Source organism: Chroicocephalus ridibundus, unplaced genomic scaffold (genome assembly GCF_963924245.1).
Source record: "Chroicocephalus ridibundus unplaced genomic scaffold, bChrRid1.1 SCAFFOLD_750, whole genome shotgun sequence".
Classification (NCBI taxonomy): Eukaryota; Metazoa; Chordata; class Aves; order Charadriiformes; family Laridae; genus Chroicocephalus; species Chroicocephalus ridibundus.
In genome coordinates this window covers 1-19,342 of record NW_026961760.1, presented here as the reverse complement: position 1 = coordinate 19,342, position 19,342 = coordinate 1, and the positions used below count along the sequence as shown (strand labels likewise).

The window sequence follows — 19,342 nt, the reverse complement described above, 5'->3', positions numbered from 1 at the left end:
GCACTGGAGGAGCTGAGTCGTACTGGGCAGTGCTGGGGGCACTGGTTTGCACTGGTGTGCACTGGGGGCACTGGGAGGAGCTGGGGGCACCGGGTCGCACTGGTGCGCGCTGGTATGTACTGGTGTGCACGGGTGTGTACTGGGTTGCACTGGTGCATACTGGGGGCACCGGGTCGCACTGGTGTGTGCTGGTGCGTACTGGGGGCACTGGGGGCACTGGCACCACTGGTGTGTACTGGGTTGCGCTGGTGTGCACTGGTGCATATGGGTTACACTGGGTTGTACTGGTGTGTACTGGGTTGCACGGGTGTGCACGGGTGTGCACTGGGTTGCACTGGTGTGTACTGGTGTGCACTGGTGTGTACGGGTGTGCACTGGGTTGCACTGGGTTGTACTGGTGCATACTGGGTTGCACTGGGTTGCACGGGGGTGTGTATGGGTGTGCATGGGTTGCACTGGTTGCACTGGTGTGTACTGGGTTGCACTGGGGTTGTACTGGTGTGCACTGGTGTGCACTGGGTTGCACTGGGTTGCACTGGTGCATACTGGGTTGCACTGGGTTAGGTTACACTGGTGTGTACTGGTGTGCACTGGTGTGCACTGGGTTGTACTGGGTTGCACTAGTGCATACTGGGTTGCACTGGGTTGCACTGGGTTGCACTGGGTTGTACTGGTGCATGCTGGGTTGCACTGGGTTGCACTGGGTTACACTGGTGTGTACTGGTGTGCACTGGGTTGCACTGGTGTGCACTGGGTTGCACTAGTGCATACTGGGTTGCACTGGGTTGCACTGGGTTGTACTGGTGCATACTGGGTTGCACTGGGTTGCACTGGTGTGTACTGGTGTGCACTAGGTTGCACTGGGTTGCACTAATGCATACTGGGTTGTACTGGGTTGCACTGGTGCATACTGGGTTGCACTGGGTTGCACTGGGTTGCACTGGTGTGTACTGGTGCGCACTGGGTTGCACTGGGTTGCACTAGTGCATACTGGGTTGCACTGGGTTACACTGGTGTGTACTGGTGTGCACTGGGTTGCACTGGGTTGTACTGGTGCATACTGGGTTGCACTGGGTTGCACTGGGTTACACTGGTGTGCACTGGGTTGCACTGGGTTGTACTGGGTTGCACTGGTGCATACTGGGTTGCACTGGGTTACACTGGTGTGTACTGGTGTGCACTGGGTTGCACTGGGTTGTACTGGTGCATACTGGGTTGCACTGGGTTGCACTGGGTTACACTGGTGTGCACTGGGTTGCACTGGGTTGTACTGGGTTGCACTGGTGCATACTGGGTTGCACTGGGTTACACTGGTGTGCACTGGTGTGCACTGGGTTGCACTGGGTTGCACTAATGCATACTGGGTTGCACTGGGTTGCACTGGGTTACACTGGTGTGCACTGGTTGCACTGGGTTGTACTGGGTTGCACTAATACATACTGGGTTGCACTGGGTTACACTGGTGTGCACTGGGTTGCACTGGGTTGTACTGGGTTGCACTAATACATACTGGGTTGCACTGGTGCGTATGGGTGTGTACTGGGTTGCGCTGGTGTGCACTGGTGTGTACTGGGTTGCACTGGGTTGCATTGGGTTGCACAGGTGTGCACGGGTGTGCACTGGGTTGCATTGGGTTGCATTGGGTTGCACGGGTGTGCACGGGTGTGCACTGGGTTGCACGGGTGCGTACTGGTGCGTACTGGTGCATACTAGTGCGTACTGGTGTATACTGGTGTATACTGGTGCGTACTGGTGCGTACTGGTGCGTACTGGTGCGTACTGGTGCCCACTGGTGCGCGGTGCCCAGCCCAGGATGCGGGGGGCCCAGCGCTCCTGCCTGCTGCTGCTGCTGGCCTCGGCCTCGCTGGCCGCGCTGCTGCTGCACCTCTGGGCCCCCAAGGGCCCCCCCAGCGTGGACCTGCGCCGGCCCCCCCCCGAGCGCCTGCTGCCCCCCCCCATGGCCCCCCCAGCCCGCGCCTACCCCCACGTCCCCTTCCGCATCAAGGAGGAGGTCATGGAGTAAGGACCCGGGGGGGCGCGCGGGGGGGGGGGGGGGCTGGGGGCACCCATGGGTGGGGGTGCCCATAGGTGGGGACTGGAACCCCCAGGGTGGGGGCTGGGGGTACCTATGGGTGGGGGCACCCATGGGTGGGGGCACCTATGGCGTGGGGGCACCCATGGGTGGGGGCACCTATGGGGTGGGGGTGCCCATAGATGGGGGCTGGGACCCCCAGGGTGGGGGCTGGGAGTACCTATGGGTGGGGGCACCCATGGGTGGGGGCACCTATGGCGTGGGGGTACCTATGGGTGGGGGCGCCTATGGGGTGGGGTTGCCCATGGGTGGGGGTGGGACCCCCGAGAGAGGACTGGGGGCACCCATGGGTGGGGGCACCTATGGGTGGGGGCACCTATGGGGTGGGGGTGGCCATAGGTGGGGACTGGGACCCCCAGGGTGGGGGCTGGGGGTACCTATGGGTGGGGGCACCCATGGGTGGGGGCGCCTATGGGGTGGGGGTGCCCATAGATGGGGGCCGGGACCCCCAGGGTGGGGGCTGGGGGTACCTATGGGTGGGGGCACCCATGGGTGGGGGCACCTATGGGTTGGGGGTGCCCATAGATGGGGGCCGGGACCCCCAGGGTGGGACTGGGGGTACCTATGGGTGGGGGCACCTATGGGGTGGGGTTGCCCATGGGTGGGGGTGGGACCCCCGAGAGAGGACTGGGGGCACCCATGGGTGGGGGCACCTATGGGTGGGGGCACCTATGGGGTGGGGGTGCCCATAGATGGGGGCCGGGACCCCCAGGGTGGGGGCTGGGAGTATCTATGGGTGGGGGCACCCATGGGTGGGGGCACCTATGGGGTGGGGGTGCCCATAGGTGGGGACTGGAACCCCCAGGGTGGGACTGGGGGTACCTATGGGTGGGGGCACCCATGGGTGGGGGCACCTATGGGGTGGGGGTGCCCATAGGTGGGGGCTGGAACCATCAGGGTGGGGCTGGGGGTGGCCATGGGTGCGGGGTGGGACCCCCGGGGGGGGGCTGGGGGTACCTATGGCTGGGGGCACCTCTGGGGTGGGGGCGGCCATAGGTGGGGACTGGGACCCCGAGGGAGGACTGGGGGCACCCATGGGTGGGGGCACCTGTGGGGCGGGGGGTACCTATGGGCGGGGGGTACCTATGGGTGGGGGTGCCTGAGGGCTGGGGGTGCCTATGGGGTGGGGGGGCACCTATGGGGTGGGGTTGTTCATAGGTGGGGGCTGGGAATCCCGGGACTGGGGGCACCCATGGGTGGGGGTACCTCTGGGCTGGATGTACCTATGGGGTGGGGGCACCTATGGGGTGGGCTGGGGGGGTCCTCACAGTAGGTGCCCCCATGGGGTGGAGGCACCCGTGGGTGGGGGTACCCAAGGGTGGGGGGCGGCTGGGGCACCCATGGGGATGGGGGCACCCTGGGGAGGGGGTGATGGGGCAATGCTGGGTGGCCCTGGGTGGTCCTGGGTGGGTGTTGGGGTGATGCTGGGGTGGCCCTGGGTGGTACTGGGAGGTGCCAGGGTGGGTGCTGGGGTGACGCTGGGTGGCCCTGGGTGGTACTGGGTGGTCCTGGGTGGATGCCAGGGTGATGCTGGGTGATGCTGGGGTGATGCTGGGTGGCCCTGGGTGGCCCCGGGTGGCCTTGGGTGGTCCTGGGTGGCCCCGGGTGGTCCTGGCTGGATGCCTGGGTGATGCTGGGTGGCCCTGGGTGGGTGCTGGGGTGATGCTGGGTGGCCCTGGGTGGCCCTGGGTGGCCCTGGGTGTCCGTGGTGGTATTGGGAGGTGCCCAGGTGGGTGCTGGGGCGACGCTGGGTGGCCCCAGGTGGCCTTGGGTGGCCTTGGGTGGTCTCTGGTGGTATTGGGAGGTGCCCAGGTGGGTGCTGGGGTGATCCTGGGTGGCCTTGGGTGGCCCCGGGTGGCCTTGGGTGGTCCTGGGTGGCCTTGGGTGGTCCTGGGTGTCCCGGGGTGGTCCCTGGTGGTATTGGGAGGTGCCCAGGTGGGTGCTGGGGTGACGCTGGGTGGACCCGGGTGGTCCCGGGTGGTCCTGGGTGGCCCTGGGTGGTCCTGGGAGGTGCCAGGGTGGGTGTTGGGGTGGCCCTGGGTGGTCCTGGGTGGTCCTGGGTGGCCCTGGGTGGTCCTGGGTGGGTGCTGGGGTGACGCTGGGTGGCCCTGGGTGGTACTGGGTGGTCCTGGGTGGATGCCAGGGTGATGCTGGGTGACGCTGGGGTGATGCTGGGTGGCCCTGGGTGGCCCTGGGTGTCCCGGGGTGGTCCCTGGTGATATTGGGAGGTGCCCAGGTGGGTGCTGGGGCGACGCTGGGTGGCCCCGGGTGGCCCCGGGTGGTCCCGGGTGGTCCTGGGTGGCCCTGGGTGGTCCTGGGAGGCGCCAGGGTGGGTGTTGGGGTGGCCCTGGGTGGGTGTTGGGGTGATGCTGGGTGGCCCTGGGTGGCCCTGGGTGTCCCGGGGTGGTCCCTGGTGGTATTGGGAGGTGCCCAGGTGGGTGCTGGGGTGACGCTGGGTGGTCCTGGGTGGCCCTGGGTGGCCCTGGGTGGTCCAGGATGGCCCCAGGTGGTCCGGGGCGGATGCCGGGGTGACGCTGGGCGACGCCGGGTGATGCCGGGGTGACGCTGGGCGGTGCTGGGCGGGTGCCCCCCCGGCCCGCGGTGACCCGGGGGGGGGTCCAGGCTGCTGCCCAGGAACGGGTGCTCCTGCGAGGCCGAGGCGGGGCTGGCGCTGCCCCTCCAGCGGCAGCTCTTCGGGCAGGGCCCCGGCGTCGACTTCGCCAGCACCTTCGGCCCCGGCGAGAGGCTGCGGCTGCAGCGCCAGCGGGAGCGCGAGTACCACAGCTACCGCCTGCGGTGAGCCCCGCACCCGCACCGGGACCCCCAGGGGGCAGGATGGGACCCCCTGGGGTCAGTGTGGGGCAGGATGGGACCCCCAAGGAGCAGGACGTGACCCCCAGGGAGCAGGATGGGACCCCCTGGGGTCAGTGTGGGGCAGGATGGGACCCCCAGGGAGCAGGGTGGGACCCCCAGGGAGCAGGATGGGACCCCGAAGACACAGTGTGGGGCAGGGTGGGACCCCCTGGGGTCAGTGTGGGGCAGGGTGGGACCCCCAAGGAGCAGGACGGGACCCCCAAGACACAGTGAGGGTCAGGATGGGACCCCCAAGGAGCAGGATGGGACCCCCTGGGGTCAGTGTGGGGCAGGGTGGGACCCCCAAGGAGCAGGATGGGACCCCCTGGGGTCAGTGTGGGGCAGGGTGGGACCCCCAGGGAGCAGGACGGGACCCCCTGGGGTCAGTGTGGGGCAGGGTGGGACCCCCAGGGAGCAGGATGGGACCCCCTGGGGTCAGTGTGGGGCAGGGTGGGACCCCCAAGGAGCAGGACGGGACCCCCTGGGGTCAGCGTGGGGCAGGATGGGACCCCCAGGGAGCAGGACGGGACCCCCTGGGGTCAGCGTGGGGCAGGATGGGACCCCCAAGGAGCAGGATGAGACCCCTGGGATCAGTGTGGGGCAGGATGGGACCCCCAGGGAGCAGGACGGGACCCCGAAGACACAGTGAGGGGCAGGATGGGACCCCCAAGGAGCAGGATGAGACCCCCAGGGCTCAGCATTGGGCAGAATGGGACCCCCAAGGAGCAGGATGGGACCCCCTGGGTCAGTGTGGGGCAGGGTGGGACCCCAGGGAGCAGGATGAGACCCCCAGGGATCAGCATTGGGCAGGATGGGACCCCCAGGGAGCAGGACGGGAACCCCTGGGGTCAGTGTGGGGCAGGGTGGGACTCCCAAGGAGCAGGACGGGACCCCCTGGGGTCAGTGTGGGGCAGGATGGGACCCCCAAGGAGCAGGATGAGACCCCAAGGGCTCAGCATTGGGCAGAATGGGACCCCCAAGGAGCAGGACGGGACCCCCAAGGAGCAGGACGAGACCACCTGGGGTCAGTGTGGGGCAGGATGGGACCCCCTGGGATCAGTGTGGGGCAGAATGGGACCCCCAAGGAGCAGGATGGGACCCCCTGGGATCGGTGTGGGGCAGGATGGGACCCCCAAGGAGCAGGACGTGACCCCCAGGGAGCAGGACGGGACCCCCTGGGGTCAGTGTGGGGCAGGATGGGACCCCAAGGAGCAGGACGGGACCCCCAAGACGCAGTGTGGGGCAGGATGAGACCCCGAGGATCAGTATGGGGCATGGGGGGGGCCCCCTGGGTTCAGCACTGGTCAGGATGAGACCCCCCTGGGATCGGTGTGGGGCAAGATGGGACCCCCCCAGGATCAGCGGGGGACCCCCAAGGAGCAGGACGGGACCCTTTGGGATCAGTGTGGGCGCCACCGGGCAGGATGGGGGCCCCCCCGCCCTGGGGCTCGGTGTGGGGCAGGGGGGTGTGGGGCAGGGCAAGGGGGGGGTCCCCGGCTGAGCACCCCCCCCCCCCGCAGGGTGCAGTCCCCGGCCGAGCGGCTGCTCATCGTCCGCGCCAACTCCCCCCTGGAGTACCCGGCCCAGGGCGTGGAGGTGCGGCCGCTGCAGACCGTGCTGGTGCCCGGTGAGGGGGGGCACGGGGGGGGCACGGGGGGGGCACGGAGGGGAAGAAGGGGGGGGGGGCAGGGGGGCATTGGGGGGGCACGGGGTGGGCAGGGGGGGAAGAAGGGTGGGGGGGCAGGGGGGTATTGGGGGGGTACGGGGGGGTAAAGGGGGGCAAGAAGGGTGGGGGGCACAGGAGCACTGGGGGGGCACCGGATTATTGGGGGGGCAGGGGGGTATTGGGGGAGCAGGGGGGCATTGGGGTGGTGCGGGGGGGGCAGGGGGGGAAGAAGGGTGGGGGGCAGAGGGGCATGGGGGGGGCAGGGGGGCATTGGGGGGGCACGGGGGGGGAAAGGGGAGCAAGAAGGGTGGGGGGCACAGGAGCACTGGGGGGGCACCGGAGTATTGGGGGGGCAGGGGGGTATTGGGGGCCACGGGGGCATTGGGGGGGCACGGGGGTATTGGGGGGGGCACGGGGGGCACAGGGCAGGGGGGGAGCAAGGGTGGGGGGCAGAGGGGCATTGGGGGGGCACAGGGGAAGGGGGACACAGGGGCACTGGGGGGGGCACGGGGGAGCAGGGGCATGGGGGGTCAAGAGGGGAACAAGGGTGGGGGGCACAGGAGCATGGGGGGGGGCAGCGGGGCATTGGGGGGGCAGAGGGCTGGGGGGGGCACAGGGGTATCGGGGGGGCATGGGGGGGGGCAAGGGGGGGAATAAGTGTGGGGGGGCAGAGGGGCATTGGGGGGGCACAAGGTCAAGTGGGGGGAGCACATACTGGGGGGCGCCGGGGGGGGCCGTGGGGCCGTGGCGAGACCTTGGGGCGGGGGGGTGGGCAGGGGGGGGCGGAGGGGGGGGGAGGCCTGTGGGTGGGCGCCCCCCCCTGCCCCCCGCTCACCCCCCCGTGTCCGCGGCCCCCCCAGGGCTCAGCCTGCAGGCCAGGGCCAGGAAAAGCTACCAGGTGAGGGCGGGGCGTGGCAGGGGCGTGGTCCTGCGTGGGTGGGGCGTGGTGGGGCGTGGTCCTGCATGGGTGGGGCGTGGTCCTCCATGGGCGGGGCGTGGTCCTGCATGGGTGGGGCGCGGTCCTTCATGGGCAGGGCGTGGCAGGGCGTGGTCCTTTGTGGGTGGGGCGTGGTGGGGCGTGGTCCTTCATGGGCGTGGCGTGGCAGGGCGTGGTCCTTTGTGGGTGGGGCGTGGTGGGGCGTGGTCCTGCATGGGTGGGGCGTGGTCCTCCATGGGCAGGGCATGGCAGGGCGTGGTCCTTTGTGGGTGGGGCGTGGTGGGGCGTGGTCCTGCATGGGTGGGGCGTGGTCCTCCATGGGCGGGGCGTGGTCCTGCATCATGGGTGGGGCGCGGTCCTTCATGGGCAGGGCGTGGCAGGGCGTGGTCCTTTGTGGGTGGGGCGTGGTGGGGCGTGGTCCTTCATGGGCGTGGCGTGGCAGGGCGTGGTCCTTTGTGGGTGGGGCATGGTGGGGCATGGTCCTGCATGGGTGGGGCGTGGTCCTTCATGGGCAGGGCGTGGTGGGGCGTGGTCCTGCATGGGCGGGGCGCGGTCCTTCATGGGCGGGGCACGGTCCTTCATGGGCAGGGCGTGGCAGGGCGTGGTCCTTTGTGGGTGGGGCGTGGTGGGGCATGGTCCTGCATGGGTGGGGCGCGGTCCTTCATGGGCGGGGCACGGTCCTTCATGGGCAGGGCGTGGCAGGGCGTGGTCCTTTGTGGGTGGGGCGTGATGGGGCGTGGTCCTGCATGGTGGAGCGTGGTCCTTCATGGGCGTGGCGTGGCGGGGTGTGGTCCTGCATGGGCGGGGCGCGGTCCTCCATGGGCGGGGCGTGGTCCTGCATGGCGGGGCGTGGTCAGGCACGGTCAGGGTGTGGTCCTGTGGCGGGGTGTGGACAGGGTGTGGTCAGGGCATGGTCCTGCTTAGGCAGGGCGCGGGTGGGGCGTGGTCAGGGTGTGGTGAGGCGTGGCCCCGCCCGGGCGCAGCAGCCCCGCCGGTGCCGGGTGGGGCCCTGGCGTGTTCCAGGCGTGGTCACCCCCCCCCCGGGGCTCTGTGTGTGTGTCCCCCCCCCCGCAGGTGAACCTGACGGCCACCATGGGGACGCTGGCGGTGGCCGCCGTGGTGGAGGGCGTGGAGCTGCGGGGGGAGGGGCAGCCCCGCCTCTCGCTGGCCGCCGCCCGCCTGGACCACCTCAACCGCCAGCTCCAGTTCGTCACCTACACCAACACCCTCTTCCACCCCGACACCGCCGACATCGGTGGGTGCCGCGGGGGGGGGACCCGCACGGGTGCTGGCCCCACGGGTGGTCCCTGGGTGGGTGCTGGCCCCATAGGGGGGACCTAGATGGGTGCTGGCCCTATGGGTGCCATGGGTGGTTCTTGGATGGCTGCTGGCCCCATGAGTGCCATGGGTGGTCCCTGGGTGCGTGCTGGTCCCATGGATGCCACGGGTGGTCCTGGGATGGCTACTGGTCCCATGGATGCCACGGGTGGTCCTGGGATGGCTACTGGCCCCATGGGTGCCATGGGTGGTTCTTGGATGTGTGCTGGCCCCATGGGTGGTCCCTGGATGGGTGCTGGCCCTGGAGGACCATGGGTGGTTCTTGGATGGCTGCTGGCCCCATGAGTGCCATGGGTGGTCCCTGGGTGCGTGCTGGTCCCATGGATGCCACAGGTGGTCCTGGGATGGCTACTGGCCCTATGGGTGCCATGGGTGGTCCCTGGATGAGAGCTGGCCCCATGGGTGGTCCCTGGATGGGTGCTGGTCCCATGGATGCCACTGGTGGTCCTGGGATGGCTACTGGTCCCATGGATGCCACTGGTGGTCCTGGGATGGCTACTGGCCCCATGGGTGCCATGGGTGGTCCCTGGATGAGAGCTGGCCCCATGGGTGGTCCCTGGATGGGTGCTGGCCCTGGAGGACCATGGGTGGTTCTTGGATGGCTGCTGGCCCCATGAGTGCCATGGGTGGTCCCTGGGTGCGTGCTGGTCCCATGGATGCCACAGGTGGTCCTGGGATGGCTACTGGCCCCATGAGTGCCATGGGTGGTCCCTGGATGAGAGCTGGCCCCATGGGTGGTCCCTGGATGGGTGCTGGTCCCATGGATGCCACTGGTGGTCCTGGGATGGCTACTGGTCCCATGGATGCCACTGGTGGTCCCCGGATGGCTACTGGCCCCATGGGTGCCATGGGTGGTTCTTCGATGGGTGCTGGCCCCATGGGTGGTCCCTGGATGGGTGCTGGCCCTGGAGGACCATGGGTGGTTCTTGGATGGGTGCTGGCCCTATGGGTGCCATGGGTGGTCCCTGGATGGGTCCTGGCCCTGGAGGACCACAGGTGGTCCCTGGGTGGCTGCTGGCCCCATGGGTGGTCCCTGGATGGGTGCTGGCCCTATGGGTGCCATGGGCGGTCCCTGGATGGGAGCTGGCCTCATGGGTGGGACCTTGATGGGTGCTGGTCCCATGGATGCCACGGGTGGTCCTGGGATGGCTACTGGCCCCATGGGTGCCATGGGTGGTTCTTCGATGGGTGCTGGCCCCATGGGTGGTCCCTGGATGGGTCCTGGCCCTGGAGGACCACAGGTGGTCCCTGGGTGGCTGCTGGCCCCATGGGTGGTCCCCGGATGCGTGCTGGCCCTATGGGTGCCATGGGTGGTCCCTGGATGGGAGCTGGCCTCATGGGTGGGACCTTGATGGGTGCTGGTCCCATGGATGCCACGGGTGGTCCTGGGATGGCTACTGGCCCTATGGGTGCCATGGGTGGTCCCCGGATGGCTACTGGCCCTACGGGTGCCGCAGAGGGTCCCTGCCCCCCTGGGGCTGCCGCGGTGGCTGGCTCGGGCCCAGTGACGTCCCCGTGGTGGGTGCCCCCGAGGGTGCGGGACCCCCCCGGGGGTGGGTGGGGACCCCCCCCGGACCCCCCCGCGCCCCCTTGGCCTCCCAGTGCAGTTCTCCACCCCCGGGCACGAGGCCGCCTTCGCCATCCGCATCCGCCACCCGCCCCCCCCCCCGCCTCTACGGCCACGGGGCCCCCGGCGACGACGGGGACGACGGGGACAGCGGGGACAGAGGTGAGCCCCGGGGACACACCTCCCACCCCAGAACCAGCCCTCCCAGTGCGGGGTGTCCCAGTCCCCCCAGTGAGTGCTCCAGTCCCCCCAGTGGGTGCCCAGTCCCCCCAGTCCCCCCAGTGTGGGTGTCCCAGTCCCCTCAGTGGGTGTCCCAGTCCCCCCAGTGGGTGCCCAGTCCCTCCAGTCCCCCCAGTGTGGGTGCTCCAGTCCCCCCAGTCCCCCCAGTGGGTGGTGGGTGCCCAGTCCCCCCAGTGTGAGTGCCCCAGTCCCCCCAGTCCCCCCAGTGTGGGTGCCCCAGTCCCCCCAGTGGGTGCCCAGTCGTCCCAGTCCCCCCAGTGGGTGCCCAGTCTCCCCAGTGTGGGTGCCCCAGTCCCCCCAGTCCCCCCATTGGTTGCCCAGTCCCCCCAGTGTGGGTGCCCCAGTCCCCCCAGTGGGTGTCCCAGTCCCCCCAGTGGGTGCCCAGTCCCCCCAGTCCCCCCAGTGTGGGTGTCCCAGTCCCCCCAGTGTGAGTGCCCCAATCCCCCCAGTCCCCCCAGTGGGTGCCCAGTCGTCCCAGTCCCCTCAGTGGCTGCCCCAGTCCCCTGTGTGGGTGTCCCAGTTCCCCCCAGTGGGTGCCCAGTTGTCCCAGTCCCCCCAGTGTGGGTGTCCCAGTCCCCCCAGTGGGTGCCCAGTCCCCCCAGTCCCCCCAGTGTGGGTGTCCCAGTCCCCCCAGTGGGTGCCCAGTCGTCCCAGTCCCCCCAGTGTGGTTGTCCAGTCGCCCCAGTCCCCCCAGTGGGTGGTGGGTGCCCAGTCCCCCCAGTGTGGGTGTCCCAGTCCCCCCAGTGGGTGTCCCAGTCCCCCCAGTGTGAGTGCCCCAGTCCCCCCAGTGGGTGCCCAGTCGTCCCAGTCCCCCCAGTGGGTGCCCAGTCTCCCCAGTGTGGGTGCCCCAGTCCCCCCAGTCCCCCCAGTGGGTGCCCAGTCCCCCCCAGTGTGGGTGCCCCAGTCCCCCCAGTGGGTGCCCAGTCGTCCCAGTCCCCCCAGTGTGGGTGTCCCAGTCTCCCCAGTGTGAGTGCCCCAGTCCCCCCAGTCCCCCCAGTGGGTGCCCCAGTCCCCCTGGTGCCCCCAGTCCCCCCAGTGGGTGTCCCAGTCCCCCCAGTGTGGGTGCCCCAGTCCCCTCAGTGGGTGCCCAGTCGTCCCAGTCCCCCCAGTGTGGTTGTCCAGTTGCCCCAGTCCCCTCAGTGGGTGCCCAGTCCCCCCAGTGGGTGGTGGGTGCCCAGTCCCCCCAGTGTGGGTGTCCCAGTCCCCCCAGTGTGAGTGCCCCAGTCCCCCCAGTCCCCCCAATGGGTGCCCCAGTCCCCCTGGTGCCCCCAGTCCCCCCAGTGGGTGCCCAGTCCCCCCAGTGTGGTTGTCCAGTCGTCCCAGTGCCCTCAGTGGGTGCCCAGTCCCCCCAGTGGGTGGTGGCTGCCCAGTCCCCCCAGTGGGTGTCCCAGTCCCCCCAGTGTGAGTGCCCCAGTCCCCCCAGTCCCCCCAATGAGTGCCCCAGTCCCCCTGGTGCCCCCAGTCCCCCCAGTGGGTGCCCAGTCGCCCCAGTGTGAGTGCCCCAGTCCCCCCAGTGGGTGCCCAGTCCCCCCAGTGGGTGTCCCAGTCCCCCCAGTGTGAGTGCCCCAGTCCCCCCAGTGGGTGCCCAGTCTCCCCAGTGTGGGTGCCCCAGTCCCCCCAGTCCCCCCAGTGGGTGCCCAGTCGTCCCAGTCCCCCCAGTGGGTGCCCAGTCCCCCCAGTGTGGGTGCCCCAGTCCCCCCAGTGGGTGTCCCAGTCCCCCCAGTGTGAGTGCCCCAGTCCCCCCAGTGGGTGCCCAGTCGTCCCAGTCCCCCCAGTGGGTGCCCAGTCTCCCCAGTGTGGGTGCCCCAGTCCCCCCAGTCCCCCCAGTGGGTGCCCAGTCCCCTCAGTGTGGGTGCCCCAGTCCCCCCAGTGGGTGTCCCAGTCCCCCCAGTGTGAGTGCCCCAGTCCCCCCAGTGGGTGCCCAGTCCCCCCAGTGTGAGTGCCCCAGTCCCCCCAGTCCCCCCAGTGTGGGTGGCCCAGTCCCCCCAGTGTGAGTGCCCCAGTCCCCCCAGTCCCCCCAGTGGGTGCCCAGTCCCCCCAGTGTGGGTGCCCCAGTCCCCCCAGTGGGTGTCCCAGTTCCCCCATTGTGAGTGCCCCAGTCCCCCCAGTGGGTGCCCAGTCCCCCCAGTGTGGGTGCCCCAGTCCCCCCAGTGGGTGCCCAGTCTCCCCAGTGTGGGTGCCCCAGTCCCCCCAGTCCCCCCAGTGGGTGCCCAGTCCCCCCAGTGTGGGTGCCCCAGTCCCCCCAGTGGGTGCCCAGTCATCCCAGTCCCCCCAGTGGGTGTCCCAGTGCCCCCAGTAGATGCCCACTCCCCCCGCCGATGTCCCGTCCCCCCCCCCAGCGTACAACGTCTCGGCGCTGGTGACGGTGGCCACCAAGACGTTCCTGCGGTACGAGAAGCTGCGGGGGCTCATCGCCAGCATCCGCCGCTTCTACCCCACCCTCCCCATCGTGGTGGCCGACGACAGCCAGCGCCCCGAGCCCCTGCAGGGCCCCCACATCGAGCACTACCTCATGCCCTTCGGCAAGGTGGGGGGGGGACATGGGGGGCGCTGGGGAGCGGGACCCCAGGGGTTGGGGACGCCGTGGGGCCGGCAGGGCCGTGGGACCCCAGGGAGGGGGGACATGGGGGGCTGGGAGGGCTGTGGGACCCCAGTGGATGCTGTGGGGCTGGCAGGGCCATGGGACCCCAGGGAGGGGGGACATGGGGGGCTGACAGGGGGGTGGGACCCCAGTGGACGCTGTGGGGCTGGGAGGGCCGTGGGACCCCAGGAAGGGGGGACATGGGGGGCTGACAGGGGGGTGGGACCCCAGTAGACGCTGTGGGGCTGGGAGGGCCGTGGGACCCCAGGAAGGGGGGACATGGGGGGCTGACAGGGGGGTGGGACCCCAGGGGTTGGGGACGCCGTGGGGCCGGCAGGGCCGTGGGACCCCAGGGAAGGGGGACATGAGGGGCTGGGAGGGCTGTGGGACCCCAGTGGATGCTGTGGGGCTGGGAGGGCCGTGGGACCCCAGGGAGGGGGGACATGGGGGGCTGACAGGGGGGTGGGACCCCAGTGGACGCTGTGGGGCTGGGAGGGCCGTGGGACCCCAGGGAGGGGGGACATGGGGAGCTGACAGGGGGGTGGGACCCCAGTGGACGCTGTGGGGCTGGGAGGGCTGTGGGACCCCAGGGAGGGGGGACATGGGGGGCTGGCAGGGGTGTGGGACCCCGGGGATTGGGGACATGTGGGGCTGGCAGAGCCATGGGACCCCAGGAAGGGGGGACATGGGGGGCTGGCAGAGCCATGGGGATGTGGGACGCCAGGGAGGGGGGACATGGGGGGCCTCTAGCAGGGCTATGGGGCTGGGGAACACCGTGGGGCTGGCAGGGCCATGGGACCCCAGGGATGGGGGGCATGGGGGGGCTCTAGCAGGGCTGTGGGGGAGCGGGACCCCAGGGAGGGGGAGATGGGGGGCAGGATGGGGGGGAGCGGGATCCCAGGGATTGGGGACACTGTGGGGCCGGGGGGAGGGCGGCGGGACCCCAGGAAGGGGGGACATGGGGGGCTGACAGGGGTGTGAGACCCCAGGGAGGGGGGACATGGGGGGCTGACAGGGGTGTGAGACCCCAGGAAGGGGGGACATGGGGGGCTGACAGGGGTGTGAGACCCCAGGAAGGGGGGACATGGGGGGCTGACAGGGGGGTGAGACCCCAGGAAGGGGGGACATGGGGGGCTGACAGGGGTGTGAGACCCCAGGAAGGGGGGACATGTGGGGCTGACAGGGGTGTGAGACCCCAGGGAGGGGGGACATGTGGGGCTGGGAGGTCCGTGAGGATGTGGGACGCCGGGGGGGGGGGGCTGGCAGGGGCGCAGGACCCCAGTGGACACGGTGGGGCCGGGAGGGCTGCGGGGACCCCCAGGGATGGGGAGGCGAGGGGTGTGGGGGGGGGGTGGGGAGTGGGGGGGTGGGAGCCGAGGGTGCGGGGCCGTGTGGGGGGCCGTGGGGCGCTGAGGCCGGCGGGGGGGGGGGGTCCCGCAGGGCTGGTTCGCCGGGAGGAACCTGGCGGTGTCGCAGGTGACCACCAAGTACGTGCTGTGGGTGGACGACGACTTCATCTTCACCCCCCGCACCCGCCTGGAGAAGCTGGTGGACGTGCTGGAGAGAACCAGCCTGGACCTGGTGGGGGCACTGGGGGGGGGGGGGCACCGGGGGGGGGGGGCTGGGGGGGGGGGCTGGTGGGGGGGGGGTTAGGGGGTTGGGGGGGTTTGGGGGTGGGGGTGTATCCAGGGGGGTTGCTGGTGAGCGGCGGGTCCCCACGAGCTGGGTAAGGAAGGGGGTGTCCCGGTGCCCCCCGGTCTCCCCCAGTGCACACACCACACCCCCCCCCCCAGTGTCTCCAGGGCCGCCCAGTGGCCCCCCCAGTGCCCCCCCCAGTGTCCCCATTGCTCCCTGGTGTCCCCAGTGCCCCCCCAGTGTCCCCCCCAGTGCCCCCCCCAGTGTCCCCATTGCTCCCTGGTGTCCCCAGTGCCCCCCAGTGTCCCCCCCAGTATCTCCAGTGCCCCCCCCCATGTCTCCAGTGCCCCCCCCAGTGCCCCCCCCAGTGTCCCCATTGCTCCCTGGTGTCCCCAGTGCCCCCCAGTGTCCCCCCCAGTGTCTCCAGTGCCCCCCCAATGTCTCCAGTGCCCCCCCCAGTGCCCCCTCCAGTGTCCCCATTGCTCCCTGGTGTCCCCAGTGCCCCCCAGTGTCCCCCCCAGTGCCCCCCCCAGTGTCCCCATTGCTCCCTGGTGTCCCAGTGCCCCCCAGTGTCCCCCCCAGTGCCCCTCCCAGTGTCTCCAGTGCCCCCCCCAGTGCCCCCCCAGTGTCCCCATTGCTCCCTGGTGTCCCCAGTGTCCCCCCCAGTGTCTCCAGTGCCCCCCCAATGTCTCCAGTGTCCCCCCCAGTGCCCCCCCAGTGTCCCCATTGCTCCCTGGTGTCCCCAGTGTCCCCCCCAGTGTCTCCAGTGCCCCCCCAATGTCTCCAGTGCCCCCCCCCAGTGTCCCCCAGTGTCCCCATTGCTCCCTGGTGTCCCCAGTGCCCCCCAGTGCCCCCCCCAGTGCCCCTTCCAGTGTCCCCATTGCTCCCTGGTGTCCCCAGTGCCCCCCCAGTGTCCCCCCCAGTGTCTCCAGTGCCCCCCCCAGTGCCCCCTCCAGTGTCCCCATTGCTCCCTGGTGTCCCCAGTGCCCCCCAGTGTCTCCAGTGCCCCCCCCATGTCTCCAGTGCCCCCCCCCAGTGCCCCCCCGGTGTCCCCATTGCTCCCTGGTGTCCCCAGTGCCTCCCAGTGTCCCCCCCAGTGCCCCCCCCCAGTGTCCCCATTGCTCCCTGGTGTCCCCAGTGCCCCCCAGTGTCCCCCCCAGTGCCCCCCCAGTGTCTCCAGTGCCCCCTCATGTCTCCAGTGCCCCCCCCAGTGCCCCCCCAGTGTCCCCATTGCTCCCTGGTGTCCCCAGTGCCCCCCAGTGTCCCCCCCAGTGTCTCCAGTGCCCCCCCAATGTCTCCAGTGTCCCCCCCAGTGCCCCCTCCAGTGTCCCCATTGCTCCCTGGTGTCCCCAGTGCCCCCCAGTGTCCCCCCCAGTGCCCCCCCATGTCTCCAGTGCCCCCCCCAGTGCCCCCCCAGTGTCCCCATTGCTCCCTGGTGTCCCCAGTGCCCCCCAGGTGTCCCCCCCAGTGCCCCCCCAGTGTCTCCAGTGCCCCCCCATGTCTCCAGTGCCCCCCCCAGTGCCCCCCCAGTGTCCCCATTGCTCCCTGGTGTCCCCAGTGCCCCCCCCAGTGTCTCCAGTGCCCCCCCATGTCTCCAGTGCCCCCCCCAGTGCCCCCCCAGTGTCCCCATTGCTCCCTGGTGTCCCCAGTGCCCCCCAGTGTCCCCCCCAGTGTCTCCAGTGCCCCCCCATGTCTCCAGTGCCCCCCCCAGTGCCCCCCCGGTGTCCCCATTGCTCCCTGGTGTCCCCAGTGCCCCCCAGCGTCCCCCCCAGTGTCCCCCCAGTGTCCCCATTGCTCCCTGGTGTCCCCAGTGCCCCCCAGTGTCCCCCCCCAGTGCCCCCCCCAGTATCTCCAGTGCCCCCCCATGTCTCCAGTGCCCCCCCCAGTGCCCCCCCAGTGTCCCCATTGCTCCCTGGTGTCCCCAGTGCCCCCCAGTGTCCCCCCCAGTGTCTCCAGTGCCCCCCCATGTCTCCAGTGCCCCCCCCAGTGCCCCCCCGGTGTCCCCATTGCTCCCTGGTGTCCCCAGTGCCCCCCAGCGTCCCCCCCAGTGTCCCCCCAGTGTCCCCATTGCTCCCTGGTGTCCCCAGTGCCCCCCAGTGTCCCCCCCAGTGCCCCCCCCAGTGTCTCCAGTGCCCCCCCATGTCTCCAGTGCCCCCCCCAGTGCCCCCCCAGTGTCCCCATTGCTCCCTGGTGTCCCCAGTGCCCCCCAGTGCCCCCCCAGTGCCTCCAGTGTCCCCAGCGCCACCCAGTGCCCCCAGGACCCATGTCTCCATGGTGCCCCCCCATGTCTCCAGTGCCTCCAGGACCCCCCCAGTGCCCCCCCCCAGTGTCCTCAGTGTCCCCATTGCCCTCCAGTGCCCCCCCCAGTGCCCCCCCAGTGTCCCCCCCTGTGTCCTCAGTGCCCCCCCCCAGTGTCTCCAGTGCCCCCCCCCATGTCTCCAGTGTCCCCACTGGAGTGGGGGCAGAGTCCTCAGGGTCCTCAGTGGCCCCCCCAGTGCCCCCCCAATGTCTCCAGTGCCCCCCCCCAGCGCCCCCCCAGTGTCCCCAGTGCCTCCATCGCCCCCCAGTGCCCCCCAGTCTCCCCAGTGCCCCCCAGCTGGGTGATGCTGGAGGTGGTGGTGGTGGGGGGGCGGTTCCCGGGGGTTCCGGTGCCCCCCCCCCCCACCCGCAGGCGGGTGATGCTCGGGGGGGGGGGGTCGGTTCCCGGGGGTGTGTGTTTGGGGGGGGGGTCCCGTTGCTCAACCCCCGGTGCCCCCCGCCCCCCCCGGCAGGCGGGTGATGCTCGGGGGGGGGTCGGTTCCCGGGGGTGGGGGGGGGGGGGGGGGGGGGGGGGTCCCGTTGCTCAACCCCCGGTGCCCCCCCCACCGCAGGCGGGTGATGCTCGGGGGGGGGGGGGGTCGGTTCCCGGGGGGGTGTGTGTGTCGGGGGGGGGTCCCGTTGCTCAACCCCCGGTGCCCCCCCCCCCCCCCGCCCCCCCCCGCAGGTTGGCGGCGCGGTGCGGGAGATCACGGGCTACACCACCACGTACCGGCAGCGGCTGACGGTGCGGGGGGGGGGCGCGGGGGGGGACTGCCTGCGGACGCGGCCCGGCTTCCACCACCGCCTGGCCGGTTTCCCCGCCTGCGTCGTCACCGACGGCGTCGTCAACTTCTTCCTGGCCCGCACCGACAAGGTCCGGCAGGCGGGTTCGATCCCCGCCTCCGCCGGGTCGCCCACCTCGGTGAGGGACGGGGACGACGCGGGGCGGGGGGGGGGAGTCCCGGGGGGGGGGCGGGGGGCGGTCCTGGGGGCGCCGGGGGTAGGGTGGCCCTGAGGGGGGTCTTGGGGATCGCGGGGATGGAGGTAAGGGGGGGTCTCGGGGGGGGGAACGGGGGGGTCCTGAGGGGTAGGGGCAGGGGGACGGGGGGGGCGGTCCTGGAGGTAAGGGGGGGTCTCCGGGGGGGGGGAACGGGGGGGTCCTGAGGGAGTAGGGGCAGGAGGACGGGGGGGGCGGTCCTGGAGGTAAGGGGGGGTCTCCGGGGGGGGGGAACGGGGGGGTCCTGAGGGGGTAGGGGCAGGAGGACGGGGGGGGCGGTCCTGGAGGTAAGGGGGGGTCTCCGGGGGGGGGGAACGGGGGGGTCCTGAGGGAGTAGGGGCAGGAGGACGGGGGGGGCGGTCCTGGGGGTCCCGAGGGCGTAGGGGCGGGGGGGATTTAGGGGGTCCCCGGGGTATGGGGGGATGTGGGGGTCGCGGGGATGGAGGGAGGGGGGTCCCCAGAGGGGGATGGGGGGATGTGGGGGTCCCGGGGATGGAGGGAGGGGGTCCCCAGAGGGGGATGGGGGGATGTGGGGGTCCCGGGGATGGAGGGAGGGGGTCCCCAGAGGGGGATGGGGGATGTGGGGGTCGCAGGGATGGAGGGAGGGGGTCCCCAGAGGGGGAGGGGGGGTCCCGGGGTTGGGGGTAGGGGGCCCTGGGGGCTTCCCCAGAGGGGGATGGGGGCTCCTGAGGAGGGTCTGGAGGGTGCCGGGGGGGTCGTGGGAATGGGGGGTAGGGCGTCTTGAGGGGGGGGGTGTTGGGGGTCCCGGGAGGTGTCCCCGGGGAGGGTGTGTGTGTGTGGGGGGGGGCTCTTGAGGAGGATCGGGGGGCTCTTGAGGGGGTAGGGGCTGAGGGGGGGGTCGGGGGGGTCTTTGGGAGTCCGCAGAGGGCGATTGGGGGTCCCGAGGGGGTAGAGGCGATGGGGGGGGTCGCGGGGATGGGGGGATGTGGGGGTCCCGGGGATGGAGGGAGGGGGGTCCCCAGAGGGGGAGGGGGGGATGTGGGGGTCGCAGGGATGGAGGGGAGGGGGGTCCCCAGAGGGGGAGGGGGGGTCCCGGGGTTGGGGGTAGGGGGCCCTGGGGGCTTCCCCAGAGGGGGATGGGGGCTCCTGAGGAGGGTCTGGAGGGTGCCGGGGGGGT

At 71.2% G+C, this 19,342-nt stretch overlaps 2 protein-coding genes across 2 annotated transcripts; one reads left to right on the top strand and one right to left on the bottom strand.

Annotated features, from left to right (window-relative positions):
• Positions 1–269: 269 nt before the first annotated feature.
• LOC134509642 (sialidase-like) lies at positions 270–809 on the bottom strand. Its single transcript, XM_063322223.1, is given in 3 exon segments — positions 270–464; positions 582–690; positions 772–809. Coding segments are annotated over 3 exon segments (342 nt in total).
• Positions 810–1,747: 938 nt separating this feature from the next.
• On the top strand, positions 1,748–18,129 carry LOC134509641 (beta-1,4 N-acetylgalactosaminyltransferase 1-like; the record flags this gene model as incomplete). Its single annotated transcript, XM_063322221.1, is given in 11 exon segments — positions 1,748–2,019; positions 4,715–4,888; positions 6,466–6,572; positions 7,472–7,509; positions 8,623–8,803; positions 10,489–10,544; positions 10,546–10,615; positions 13,033–13,220; positions 14,715–14,855; positions 17,893–18,088; positions 18,091–18,129. Coding segments are annotated over 11 exon segments (1,396 nt in total), but the record flags the coding sequence as incomplete, so codon positions are not given.
• Positions 18,130–19,342: the final 1,213 nt, after the last annotated feature.